Source organism: Cervus elaphus, chromosome 3 (genome assembly GCF_910594005.1).
Source record: "Cervus elaphus chromosome 3, mCerEla1.1, whole genome shotgun sequence".
NCBI classification, from domain to species: Eukaryota; Metazoa; Chordata; class Mammalia; order Artiodactyla; family Cervidae; genus Cervus; species Cervus elaphus.
In genome coordinates this window covers 45,854,954-45,868,315 of record NC_057817.1, presented here as the reverse complement: position 1 = coordinate 45,868,315, position 13,362 = coordinate 45,854,954, and the positions used below count along the sequence as shown (strand labels likewise).

At 41.3% G+C, this 13,362-nt stretch overlaps 1 protein-coding gene across 1 annotated transcript in view; it reads left to right on the top strand.

The window, feature by feature from the left end:
• HELB (DNA helicase B) overlaps positions 1–13,362 on the top strand; it is a 44,194-nt gene that overhangs the window by 25,810 nt on the left and 5,022 nt on the right. The window contains 1 exon segment of the mRNA XM_043887861.1: positions 6,887–7,381. Coding sequence (XP_043743796.1) covers positions 6,887–7,381 — 495 coding nt within the window.

Below are 13,362 nucleotides of genomic sequence, written 5' to 3'. Positions count from 1 at the left end.
CCAGAGATTAAACACAGGCCTGGCAATGAAAGCACTGAGTCCTAAATACTGGACCACCAGGGAATTCCCTATTTTTAGTTTTTTAAGAAAATCCCATACTGTTCTCCATAGTGGCTGCACTGATTTGCATTCCTGCCAACAGTGTAGGAGGTTTCCCTTTACTCTATACTCTCTCCAGCATTTATTATTTGTAGACTTTTTTGATGATGGTTATTTTGACTGGTGTGAGGTGATACCTCATTGTGATTTCAATTTGCATTTTTGTAATAATTAGTGATGTTGAGCATCTTTTCATGTGCTTGTTGGCCATCTGTATATCTTTGTAGAAATATCTATTTAGGTTTTCTGCCCATTTAAAAATTTTTTTTGAAATGTATGAGCTGTTTGTATATTTTGGAAAGTAATCCCTTGCTGGTTGCGTTGTTTACAAATATTTTCTCTCAGTTCATAGGTTGTCTTTTCATTTTGTTTATGATTTCTTTTGTTGTACAAAAGTTTTTAAGTTTAATGAGGTCCCATTTGCTTATTTTTGCTTTTGTTTCCATTCCTTTGGAGATGGATCCCTCAAAATATTGCTGTGACTTATGTCAAAGAGTGTTCTGCTTATGGTTTCCTCCAGGAGTTTTAAAATGGTTGGCCTTACATTTAACTCTTTAATCCATTTTGAGTTTATTTTTGTGTATAGTATTAGAGAATGTTCTAATTTCATTCTTTTACACTTATCTGTCTAGTTTCCCCATCACTACTTACTGAAGAGACTGTCTTTTCTCCATTGTATATTCTTGCCCCTGTTCTTATAGATTAATTGAGCACAAGTTTGTGGTTTATTTTTGGGCTTTTTATCCTATTGCGTTGATCTTTGTGTCTTTTTTTGGTGCCAGTACCATACTGTTTTGATGACTGTAGCTTTGTAGTATAGTCTGAAGCCAGCAAGTGTGATTCCTTCAGCTCCATTCTTCTTTCTCAGGCTTGTTCTGGGTATTTCAGGTCTTTTGTGTTTCTATACAAATTTAAAAAATTTTTGTTCCAATTCTGTGAAAAATGTCATTGGTAATTTGATAGAAATTGCCTTGAATCGGTAGGTTGCCTTGGGTAGTATGATCATTTTAACAATATTGATTCTTTCAATCCAAGAAAATATATCTTTCCATCTGTTTCTGTTGTCTTCAATTACTCTCATCTATGTGTTATAATTTTTGGAGTACAAGTATTCTGCCTCCTTTTTATTCCTAGGTATTTTATTCTTTTTGGAGTGATGATAATAAATGAAATTGTTTCCTTAATTTCTCTTTCTAATAGTTTGTTGTTAGTATATAGAAATGTAACAGATTTCTGTATATTAATTTTGTATCCTGCAACTTACTGAATTCATTGATGAATTCTAATAGCTTTCTGGTGGCATTTTTAGGATTTTCTATATATACTATCACATTGTTGGCAAACAGTAACAGTTTTACTTTTTCCTTTCCAATTTGGATTCTGTTTATTAATGTTTGTATTTCTTCTCTGATTACTGTGGCTAAGACTTCCAAAACTGTGTTTAATTAAAGTGGTGAGAGTGGGCATCCTTGTCTTGTTCCTGATCTCAGAGGAAATGCTTTCAGCTTGTCACTGTTGAGTATGATTTGTTGAGCTGTGGGTTTGTCATATATGGCCTTTATTGTGTTGAGTTATGTTCCCTCTATGCCAACTTTCTGGAGAGTTTAGTTCTTTAAAATTATTTTTTATGATTGCTAAGTTTCTTGGCATCATCTTAAATTTTGTGCCCAAAGCAAGTGCCTTATTTGCCCTCCCCTCATACATTCTCACCCTCCTCTGAAGTGATTTCTGACCTGAATTTGTCCATTCATACAGAAACAGGGTAAGCAAGTTTTACATAAATGGTATTGTATATACCATTTATTATTGATTATATATGTATGTGTATATATACGTATAACATGCAACTTCATTTTTGTTTAATCAATTTTTTTTTTTTTTTTTTAAATTTTTTTATTAGTTGGAGGCTAATTACTTCACAACATTTCAGTGGGTTTTGTCATACATTGATATGAATCAGCCATAGATTTACACTTATTCCCCATCCCGATCCCCCCTCCCATCTCCCTCTCCACCCGATTCCTCTGGGTCTTCCCAGTGCACCAGGCCCGAGCACTTGTCTCATGCATCCCACCTGGGCTGGTGATCTGTTTCACCATAGATAGTATACATGCTGTTCTTTTGAAACATCCCACCCTCACCTTCTCCCACAGAGTTCAAAAGTCTGTTCTGTATTTCTGTGTCTCTTTTTCTGTTTTGCATATAGGGTTATCGTTACCATCTTTCTAAATTCCATATATATGTGTTAGTATGCTGTAATGTTCTTTATCTTTCTGGCTTACTTCACTCTGTTAATCAATTTTATTAGGATATAATTTGCATATACATTTTAACTACAAAGTGGGGTGCATTTTGACAAATGTATCCCCTTCCTCTACCCTTGTGAGGTAATGACCTTTTTAAAAAATTTATTTTTAATTGGAGGATAATTGCTTTACAGTACTGTTTGTTTCTGCCGTAGAACAACATGGATCAGCCACAAGTGTACTTATATCCCCTCCCTCTTCAAACTTCTCTCCCACATTTACACCATCCTACCCCTCTGAGTTGTCACAGAGTACTGGGTTGAGCTTCCTGTTTATACAACGGTTTCCCATTAGCTGTCTGTTTTACGTTTAGTAATATATGTGTCTCAGTGCTACTCTCTCGGTATGTCCCACTCTCCCCTTCCCCTATATGTCCACAGGTCTGTTCTCTATGTGTTTATCTCTATACCTGCCCTGCAGATAGATTCATCTATAAGTACTGTTTTTCTAGGTTCCATATAGTGTTAGTATACTATATTTTTATCTTTTGACTTACTTCACTCTGTGTAACAGGCTCTAGGATCATCTGCCTCACTACAACTGACTCAAACTTGTTCTTTCTTATGGCTAGTGTTACAAATAATTACCTTTTATTTGGGAATAATTTTAGATTTATAAAAGAATTGGGAAGTTAGTACTGAGAGTTCCCATATACCCTACACTCAGCTTTCCCTGATATTAGCATCTTATATAACTGGTATATTTATCAAAACTAAGAAATTACTGTTGGCACAATACTATTAACTGAATAGTTAATACTTCATTTGTATTTCACCAGTTTTTTCATTAATGTCCTTTTTCTGTTCCAGAATCTCATTCTGGACTCCACATTTGCATTTGGTGCAACTTGCTTTTCAGCTTTATTTTACTATTTTTGAGTTCTCAGAAGTTATTTGTGGCCCTGTTATTTATCTCATTGTTTTGAACTCCCCTCTTTGCTGTTATGTTGTATTATGGCAAAGCTGTATCAACCTTCATTCTTGTGTAGAGAATTGTATAGGTTAAACTGTATCCTCTAATAGTAGGTACACATTATTTAGCATAGTTTTTTTTTTTTTAGTGGATTGTGTTTTATTTATTAACTTATCCCATCTGTTTCAAAAATAATTTAAATGGCTCACAACAGTGCCCACAGTTGGGCATGAGTTTTTAAAAGATAAAGAAATGCCTGTCGAGCGGAAAATAAAGGTGAAGCTGGCAGAAGGATTCCTGCCAGGAGTGGATTGGGATGACTGTGTGCACTGTCCTATTTGCTTGTTAATATAGACTGCAGATTTGCTTTAAGTTTCCTTGAGGACAGAGTTCCCAAAGCAAAGAAACAAGCTGTCAGTTGACCGTGTCTATTGGATTAAAGAAAACGAGCACAGTTGTTGAGAAGGGCAAATATTCCTAGCTGTGAGATCCTGGAGAAATTTCTCCCAGGGATCTTGAGAATGGGGACTCTAGAATTCTGGAAACTCATATTCCTCAGTTTTGGGAAATTTTCTTAGATAATTTCATTATCTCATCCTCAGCTTTCTCTGGTTTTTAGAAGTTCTTTTAGAACTTCTGTTATATAGTTATTAGACTTCCGGAACTGGTTATCTGAATTTATTAGTGCTCCTATTTTTAGTTTCATTAGCATTTTGCTGTATTTTCTGAGAGATTTCTTCAAATTTACAATCCAGTTTTTCTGTTGCATTTCTAGACAAATAAATAGTGAAGGGTTTTTACTATTACTGGGTGGAGGTTGGAGTAGATACCTTGGAATTTTTTTCCCATTGAATATGGCTCTTATTTCATGGTTGAAATAATAACGTCTCTTACCTCTGAGAAAGTCTGTGATTGTTGTCTTGTGTCAGCATACTTTGTTCTTCAAGTTCAGTTCAACAAATATGTAGTGTGTCAGACTCTTTTCTGTGTGGGGAAGAAGATAGAAACAGATGCAACTGTAAAAAAAAAAAAAACAAGTAAACTATGCATTACATGAGAAGGTGGTAAATGCTGTGGAAAAAAGGTGAGGATGAGCTGTTGGTGTGTTTCTGAATAGGTGGTCAGGGTGGGCCTCACTAAGAAGATGGCATTTGAGCAAAGACTTGAAGGAAATACCGGAGTTGAGCCTTGTGACTATCTGGGAGAAGAACATTCTAAGTGGACAGACTAGCAAAGGCCAGAGTGCTAAGATGGGAGGCTGGCAGGTTTGAGAGACAGGAACATCAAGGAGGGCAGTGAGGTCAGAGGCGTGTGGGCCAGGTCACCTCCTGGGCCTTCTAGGGCTGTGTTAATCCAATGTGGTAGCCAAGTCTAGTCCACCACCGGTTTTGGTAGATAGATTTTTATTTGAACAAAGTCCCACATTCATTTACATGTTGCTTATGGCTGCTCTTGCACTGCAAAGGAAGAGCTGAGTGGTTGCCATAGAGACCATCTGGTTTGCAAAGCCTAAGATACTGATACTTTGACCCTTCACAGAAAAAGTTTTTGACCCCTACCTGCCCTAAGGTCTATATAGACTTTCAGATTCTAGGTCCATAAAATCTTGAAGGGTATTAATGATTTGTGTCTCTTTGTACAAGTTGTTGAGTTTCAGAACAAATTTAGAAAAATAAATAAAACGTGCCTCCTTTAAGAAGTTTGGCAGTGGTTAATGATTTGAGGAAGATTTAAAGACACGGAGGTCAATGAGGTGAAGATAGGTGCCCATGTCCCGCTTTCGGAGCACACCTTTGGCTGCAATTTAATTTTTATCCTCGTTCATTCAGTGAGACACCAGATGAACAGTGAGCGAGACAGACGTGATCCTGCCTTCACAGAACTTACAGTCCAGTGAGAAGTACAGTTAAGGCAGTTGGTGACAGTCCAGTCTGGTAAAAATCCTGTGATGGTGGAAGTACGTGATTCCAGAAAGTGTGTGATGGTGCAGCTGATCTGGGGGTCAGATGGAAGCCAGGGGACGGGGGCACAGGCAGGACCACAAGGAAGTTTTTGTGCTGGATGGAGCCTAACATGTGGGAAGGGAAGAAGGGAACAGGGTCAAGGCTGGCTCTTCAAGGGCTGTAGGAGCTATATTAAGGAGTTAGGACTTTTTTGAGAGCCCAGGGAGCCATTAATGGGTTTTAGGCAAAATCTGCTGTGGCTGGGTTTGCATTTGACAGATGTGGCTGCTGGGAGGACACTGGGAGGACAGTGTATTGCAGTGAATGTGGGTACAGGGAGACTGATTACAAGGCTATTAAACTTTTCTCAGTGAGACTTACAGGGTGCTTAAGAACTCAGCTAAGTTTAGGTAGACGTTTACCTGTTTAGGAAAACACAATATAAAGTCCAAGGGCAGGGTGTTGGTGCTTTATATCTGGCAAATGTATTTAGCTTTTGTAGAAATAAGTATCATTTAATTTCATTTCTGAGATTCAGCAGCATTAGAAGGAAATGTTTATCGAACTTTTATGATCTGAAGTGTTGATTCAAACTCTCTGTGTCCAGGAAGGTGGAAGTGTTTGGTGTGTACAGGGTTTGTTTTTAAGTGCAAATCTGTGTTTTCTACATGCTTCATCCTGTTCTTTGTCCACAATTCCTCTTTCAGCAGAGGAATGTGGGAGCATTGGGAGAGAGAATGGTTCCAACCCTTTCTTGGTCTACATTGGCACTGAAAACATAGGGATTAAGGATAGTCACAGTTTGATATTGTTTTCTTGAAACTGTTTTCCCACAGTTACTTGGTGACATTGGGCATTTTTTTTGGCCTATGCAGTTCTTGGTTTGCTAAACCCCGAAATCAAAGGTTTGTCATTCTGTTCTGTTTATCTTGATAAACTTATCAATAATAAATGGTTTAACATCAGAAAAATACGGAAAGTGGAAGAAAAAAAATCATCCATAGGTTTAACAGACTGGTTAAATTTTTGGTAGAATTTTCTTCCTGTTTTGCGATTTATCTTGTTTTTGTTACATATTTGTTTTCACCTTGTATTTTTTAGATCAGAATAATTTTATTTTGTGTTACGTGGTTGTGATCATTTTTATACATACGTCTCCAGTTTTTAAAAATTTTGTTATATTGTAAAGCATCTTTGATATTTGCAACATATATAGATACTTGATGTAGAAAAACAAGTATGTTCACCTATATTTATTTATCTGTTGTCCTGTTCCTGGATATTTCCGGTGTGTGCTTTTGCTATATAAGTAACATACATAAAGCCCATACAACCATTTCAAACCCTTTTATTAGGGAAGCTTTAGCACTGCATGCAGCTTGAAGTTTATTGCTGGGTTTCTGTAAACCAGTTGTGGGTCTCTGACACCTAAACTTGGCAGCGTAGTTAGAAAATGGCAATTCTGGGATAATGAATAAAATGGAACACCTCAGGGAGATTCACGTGAATACTCTGGCCGGGCTGAATGTGCTTGAGAGCACTTGGAGGGCGTGTCTCCTTTGTAGACTGTGCGGGAAGGTAACCGTGGTGCAGCAGTAAGACTGCCCGTGCGTTCTTTCCTCCCAGGGGTCGGAGGAGGAGACGGTCGTCTACGTGGTGGGGAAGGCGGGCCGCCAGCACTGGCAACACGTGTACACCGCCGTGACCCGGGGCCGCCGCCGAGTGTACGTCATCGCAGAAGAGTCTCAGCTTCGGAGTGCCATCACGAGAAAGAGCGTTCCTAGGAAAACTCGTTTAAAACATTTTCTGCAAAACAAACTTTCCGGGAGCTCTACATCCCCAGCAGAGTTTGCATCCTCGTCAAAGAGCCCTGAGGACAGCAGGAGACCCAGCACGCAGCCATCAGCATCTCCGCTGTCCGCAGTCACGGCTGACACGGTGACAGATGAAAGCCCCGGAAGCCAGGACTCTGTGGCTGATGACACGCTGCTTGCCTTTGCTGAAGGATGGGAATTATCTTCATATGATGAAGTGGATGCAGCTGAGAGTCCGTCACAACTGAGAGGGTCCAAAAGAACATGTTGCTTGAATGATGCTGAAAGTCCAAGCAAAATTCTTATGGTAGGACTGATATTCAGGTTTTATTTAAATATTGCTGGCCTCAGCGTGCTTATAAATGACTGTGTATTTTTTATTACTTACTGCTACATAGTGCTGCAGGACTTAAAAAACAACTGTTCCCCTCCCCTCTGTCAGATTTCCATTCTACTTCTATATCCAGTTGAATCTTAGCTTGATCTTGGTTGGAGGTTTCTCCCTCTTCTTGAGGCTGGCACTCTGGATAGTGTTGATGGATTGATGAGTGAGGATGGCATGCCAGGAGGGTCTTCTTAATCTTCCATCACCTTCTTTGCTCATCTCCCTCATCACCTTCCCCTCTCTTCCATAGGTGTGGTCTCACTTTTTTCCTCACAGCTCCATTGAAGTGGCTGGTCCCAGTCATCTTCTTGCCAACTTCAGAGGTCTTTTCTTAGGTCTCATTCTGGACTTTCCCCTGACAGTCAGTATTTTTCTTTTTTTTTTGACAGTCAGTATTTTTAACTGCAATTGCTATTTCCATGTTTCCTTCTCTTGGTTTCAGTGTTCCCTGGTTTGATACTTCCCCTCTGTCTCTGGCTCATCTTCCCTTCATTTCTTCACTCCTTTTCTTCTCCTTCTCGGACCAGAGACATCTTTCCAAGGTTCAGGTCTCTTTTCCCTTGAGAACTGATCTTGTTCTCAGTTTTAGCTGTAATCTGTGCATTAGTGATTTGTTCAGCAAATAGTTTTCAGCTGTCAACTACATTCCAGGCACTGGGAATTCATGCCTAGGTGGCCCGTGGTGGAGATGGACAGACTGTGGAAGAAACTTGGTGTTTCAGGAAATGTTTCACCAAGTTAACTGTTTCACTGAACGCTGTTAATGCTGAAGAGGAGGTGATGAACCACCTCCTTCTGCTGCTGCTAAGTTGCTTCAGTCGTGTCCGATTCTGTGCGACCCCGTAGACGGCAGCCCACCAGGCTCCACTGTCCCTGGGATTCTCCAGGCAAGAACACTGGAGTGGGTTGCCATTTCCTTCTCCAATGCGTGAGAGTGAAAAATGAAAGTGAAGTCGCTCATTCGTGTCTGACTCTTAGCGACCCCATGGACTGCACCCTACCAGGCTCCTCCGTCCATGGGATTTTCCAGGCAAGAGCACTGGAGTGGGGTGCCATTGCCTTCTCCAGATAGACCCTACACCTTGTTACCAAATTCACCCCCTAAGTGCTGGGCTCACCCCTGTGTTCAGAAGCCTTCAGTGGCTCCTTAGGACCTGCTGCGTAAATTTCAGGTGCTGTAGCTCAGCCATTTGAGGCTTTTCTGTTTGAGTCCATCTTTCCCAGCATCATTTCTTTTCCCACTATTCCTTTTTTTGGTTTGTTTTTTTGCTTTTGTTTTTGTCACTCTAGTCTCTTCATTCACCACATTTAACCAAACTTATTCATGTCTCTTCCTTTTGGTTTTTGTTCTGCAACTTGGCTTGGATGCCTCCTTCTCTCTGCATCCCCTCATTCAGCATTTAGAAAAGTAAAAAATGGTAGCTCTTCTGTTGGTCACTGATCTAAGTGATCTAGAGGGAAAAAAACAGGTTCCTGGCTTCATGGCCATCACATTGTACCATTTGTTCAAAGGCAACCCATACCAGAGAAAATAAAGTTTCCAGATTAAGAAAGATTCTATAAAGAAAATACAGGTGATGAGGTAGGCAGTGGTCAGTAGAAGTTAATAGGGCAGGAGGTGGTCCTGGGCCATGATGGTGTGCTGAGTCCTCTCTGAGGAGGTGATGTTTGAGCTGAGCACTAAAGGACGCAAATAAACCAGCCAGGTGGGGCTCCAAGGAAGAGGGTCCCAGGCAGAGGGTGTAGAAGATGCCAGGCCTGAAAAGGAATGACCTCATCAGAAGAGGAAGAGAGACCTGTGTGCCTAGTGAGTGAGAAAGAGAGAATATGTGATGTTAAAGAGATAGGCAGAACCACGGAAGGCAGCTAGGATTTTATTCTACCTGCAGTGGGAATCCATTGCTGGGCTTTTAGGAAAGGTGTAATATCATCTAATGTATGGTTGACAACCATCCCTCCAGCTGCTGTGGAGAGTGACCTGTGGAAAGGAAGGTGGAAGCAAGACCAGTCATTCCAGGGAGAGCAGTGAAAGAGCAGGGAGGGGGATGGAAAGCGGTCAGATTCTTTTTTTTTCCTTTAATTTGGCTATGCCATATGGTATGTGGGATCTCAGCTCCCTGAGCAGGGAACAGACTGTGGCCCCTGCACTGGAAGTGTGTTGAGTCTTAACCATTGGACTCCTCGGGAAGTCCCCAGTGGTTGGAGTCTTTTTTTTTTTTTGCAGCTGAAAAAGTGTATCTAGAGAAGATACATTTATTATTTTTTGTCCCATTTATTTTTATTAGTTGGAGGCTAATTACTTTACGATATTGTAGTGGTTTTTGCCATACATTGACATGAATCAGCCATGGATTTACATGTATTCCCCATCCCGATCCCCCCTCCCACCTCCCTCTGGTTGGAGTCTTGATACCCATTGAAGATGGGGTCTGTCTGACTTGATTGGATGTGAGGGGGTAAAACAAACAGTAACCCAGGATGATTCCTGATTTCTGCCTGAAGCAACTTGGTGAATTGTAGTGCTGTTTGTTGAGATAGGAAAGACATGAGGAGAACTGGGTTTGGGGAAATGAAGGGATCTCTTTCCACATGTTGTGTTTAGGTTATCAATTAGACGATTAGATGTATATGTGGATTTATTGGGAAAGGCAGTGGTTGGTAGAGAAGTTTAGAGCCTCAGGGTAGGTTAGGAAAGTTGTTCGGTCATTAAGTCACGTCTGACTCTTTTGCAGCCCCATAGACTGTAGCCCGCCAGGCTCCTCATCCATGGGATCTCCCAGGCAAGAATACCGGAGTGGGTTGCTCTTTTCCTTCTCCCGGCGACCCTTCTGACCCAGGGATCGAACCCATGTCTTCTGCATTGGCAGGTGGATTCTTGACCACTGAGCCACCAGGAAAGCCCAAAATGTCCAGTTAGGTGTCATGAGCATATAATGGTGGGCTAATTTGAGGAGATGCCACAGGTAAAAGAGGAGACCTTAAGGCTTTTTTTTTGGCGGGGGGATACTCCTAACTTTCAGAGATCTGGCAGAGGAGGAGGAACTGGCAAAGGAGACTGAAAAGAAGTGTGAGTGAGAGAGAAGGAAGACTGAAGTGGTGGGGAGGGGACGAGAGCCTGCCTAGAGTGACTTGGTCAGGGATGAGGAGGTGAGGGCCTAAAGAGAAAAGTGGAGGCAGGGTTCTAGGAGAAGGTCGCTACGAAGAGAGGCAGAGAGAGAGTGTTGTGTGTGGATGGAGGACTCATGGTCAAGGAAGGATTTACTGGTTTATTTATTTTAGAGGGATGCCTTATTTTAAGGCATCCTGGGGTATTAATGGAATGGTTCGATGGAAAACAAGAAATTCATGATTGAGAGAGAGGGAGATCATTGCAGGAATGGAGTCCCGAAGTGGGTGAGATGAGGACAGTCCATCAGACTGTCCCTCAGGGCATGAGCAGATAGGATTGGGAACAGGGGATCCTTCTTCCATTGCACTTGAAGGGAAGGAGTGCCGTCCGTCGTTGGGTTGTGTGGAGGGAAGATGAAGTAGTTCTTGTCGGGCTGCCTTCTCTTTTCCTAGCAGAATCCAGCTCCGTTTCCGGTTTGTCCTAACGTGGTTGGGTGGCACAGTGCGCCTTCTGTGCTGCAGTTGAAGCCGCCCTGCTTGACCCTTGAGGACAGCATTTGCATCACGATTGCTGATCACATGATAACACTTTAAAAATGCATAGTGATTAAAATATAAGCTGAGTATGGCAGTGAAGCCGCTTTTAAAAAAAGAAATCAGACCTCCAGGGTATTGTTCTTTCACATTCATGCTCAAAGTCATATTTGTTCTTGTAGTGCTCCCTCCTCACTTTAAGAATTCCTGAGAATCACTTTCAGAGACAGTAAAAGATCCTTTTGAATGTTTATAAGGGAAGCAAACTTCTACTGAGACCTCTTTTGGTTTTTAGAAATAATCCAAAATCATTTGTATCCTAGTTTTAGAAGTTAGACGATTCAAGTCGGTGATGCTGTTTTGCGTAAAAAAGATGGGATTGTAAATTACCTCCAAATGTAGTTCTTACACAGGCTTAAGAATTGCTTTATGTGCCAGCAGCAGACTTGTTAAGGGTGAGTCTTTAGGCTTCCAACATGGTGACAATTATAAGAAGGGGCTGCTGTGGGAACTCAGAGGAGAAAGTGTTAATGTAACCTGCCTTTACCAGGCTGAGCTCTAAAGGAAACTTCTCTACTTCTGAACCCACATGGATGTGAGATCTTCAAAAATTCCCCACAAAAGGCTCTCTAAGGCATATTAGACAACAACAGGTATGGAATAGCATGGGTGGAACATGGCATACAAATTGGAAGTTGAGCTGAGGACACTTGGGAAAGAGACCAGGCTCTTCTAAAGAGATTGTATGTTCTGCTGATTGCAGTGGAGAGCACTGGAAAGCATTTTAAAAGCTCTGTGATTTGAAATTTATGAAGCTGACTTTGCAGTTCAGTGGATGTGGTTAGGGAGAGACTAGGGACTGAGTTCCCAGCAAAAAGATTATTTCAGTAGGTTGGGCAAAATGACTAGGCTCCAAAGAGGTAGTAGAGATGCTAAGGGATAGAGTCAGTGGACATAATGGACAGTTGTATGTAAGGTTGAACCTGAGGAGGATTGCTAGGCTTCTGCCTTGGACATCCGGGTGGCTCCAAGTAACATTAACCAGAACTGGGAAAAGAGGCCAAAGGACAGGTTTTGTGCGGAAAGTGATGAAAATGGACATAGCAGAAAAAACCATTTTTTTTCTTCTTCTTCAAAGTAGTAAGATCACTGCTGATACTGTTTCATGCGGTGTGCATGCTCAGTCACTGAGTTGTGTCCAACTCTTCACAACTCCATGCACTGTATCCTGCCAGGCTCCTCTGTCCCTGGGATTTTCCAGGCAAGAATACTGGAGTGGGTTACCATTTCCTTTTCCAGGGAGTCTTCCTGACCCAGGGATCAAACCCAAGTCTCCTGGGTCTCCTGCTTTGGCGGGTGGGTTCATTACCACTGAGCCACCTGGGAAGCCTGTGTTCCATTCTGTACTCAAGATCGACTTGGCTGAGATTGAATTTCCATCTCAGCTAAAAATACTTAAAAAAAAAAAAAAAAAAAGAATTAACTGTGTTACCTCTTACAGAGACCCTGGGATAAATAAAGCTTTTGACCTGCAGCAGAAAACAGGCAATTCCAAGGAAAGAATCTTTTTCTAAAAGTGTCTGCTTTTTATTTCTTAGCACCAACGTGGGAGGGAGGAATTACGGTTTGTATGATGGTGCAAAGAGAAATTGGCAGCACTGTTTATCTTCAGTTTTGAGCTTGCCAAAGCTTTTAAGCTGTGGGGGAGGCTGGCGTCACCAAAGGTCTGTGAACACGAAGAGTAGGGGCTGCCCAGCGCTGGCTGTTAGCCACGCACAGTGGTACCAGCAGAGCTGTCCACGTGAAAAGGATCCGTTTCTCACATGCTTTGCCAGAAGTATGTGGCATTTGCAAGAATCCCTAGAAACAAGGAAACTAGAATTCAGGACTGATAAATTAAGGACTTCTGTGTTTTATAGTAATACACGTTCAGGTGCATCGAGATGTATCATTTGTTAAAAGATCAAATTCAATGACAAGGGCTGCCCACATTCTCATCCTTCATATTCACATTGCCATATGAGAGCCAAATCTTTAAATTCTACACATACCAATGACTGAAATGCCCGAGCCCCTCCCTCCTAGATGAAAATCTTTGCTTTTCCATCAATTCATAGCTTTGAGTTTTGAAAAGAGTCTTCAAAGAAAATGTTGACCTGTGTTTCTTTTTTTTTTTCCCCTTCCTTTGCCTAGCCTTCCACCACTGAACAAAAAAGGTGGGGGGACAAAAATGAACCTTAAAATAAAAACATATGTATAAA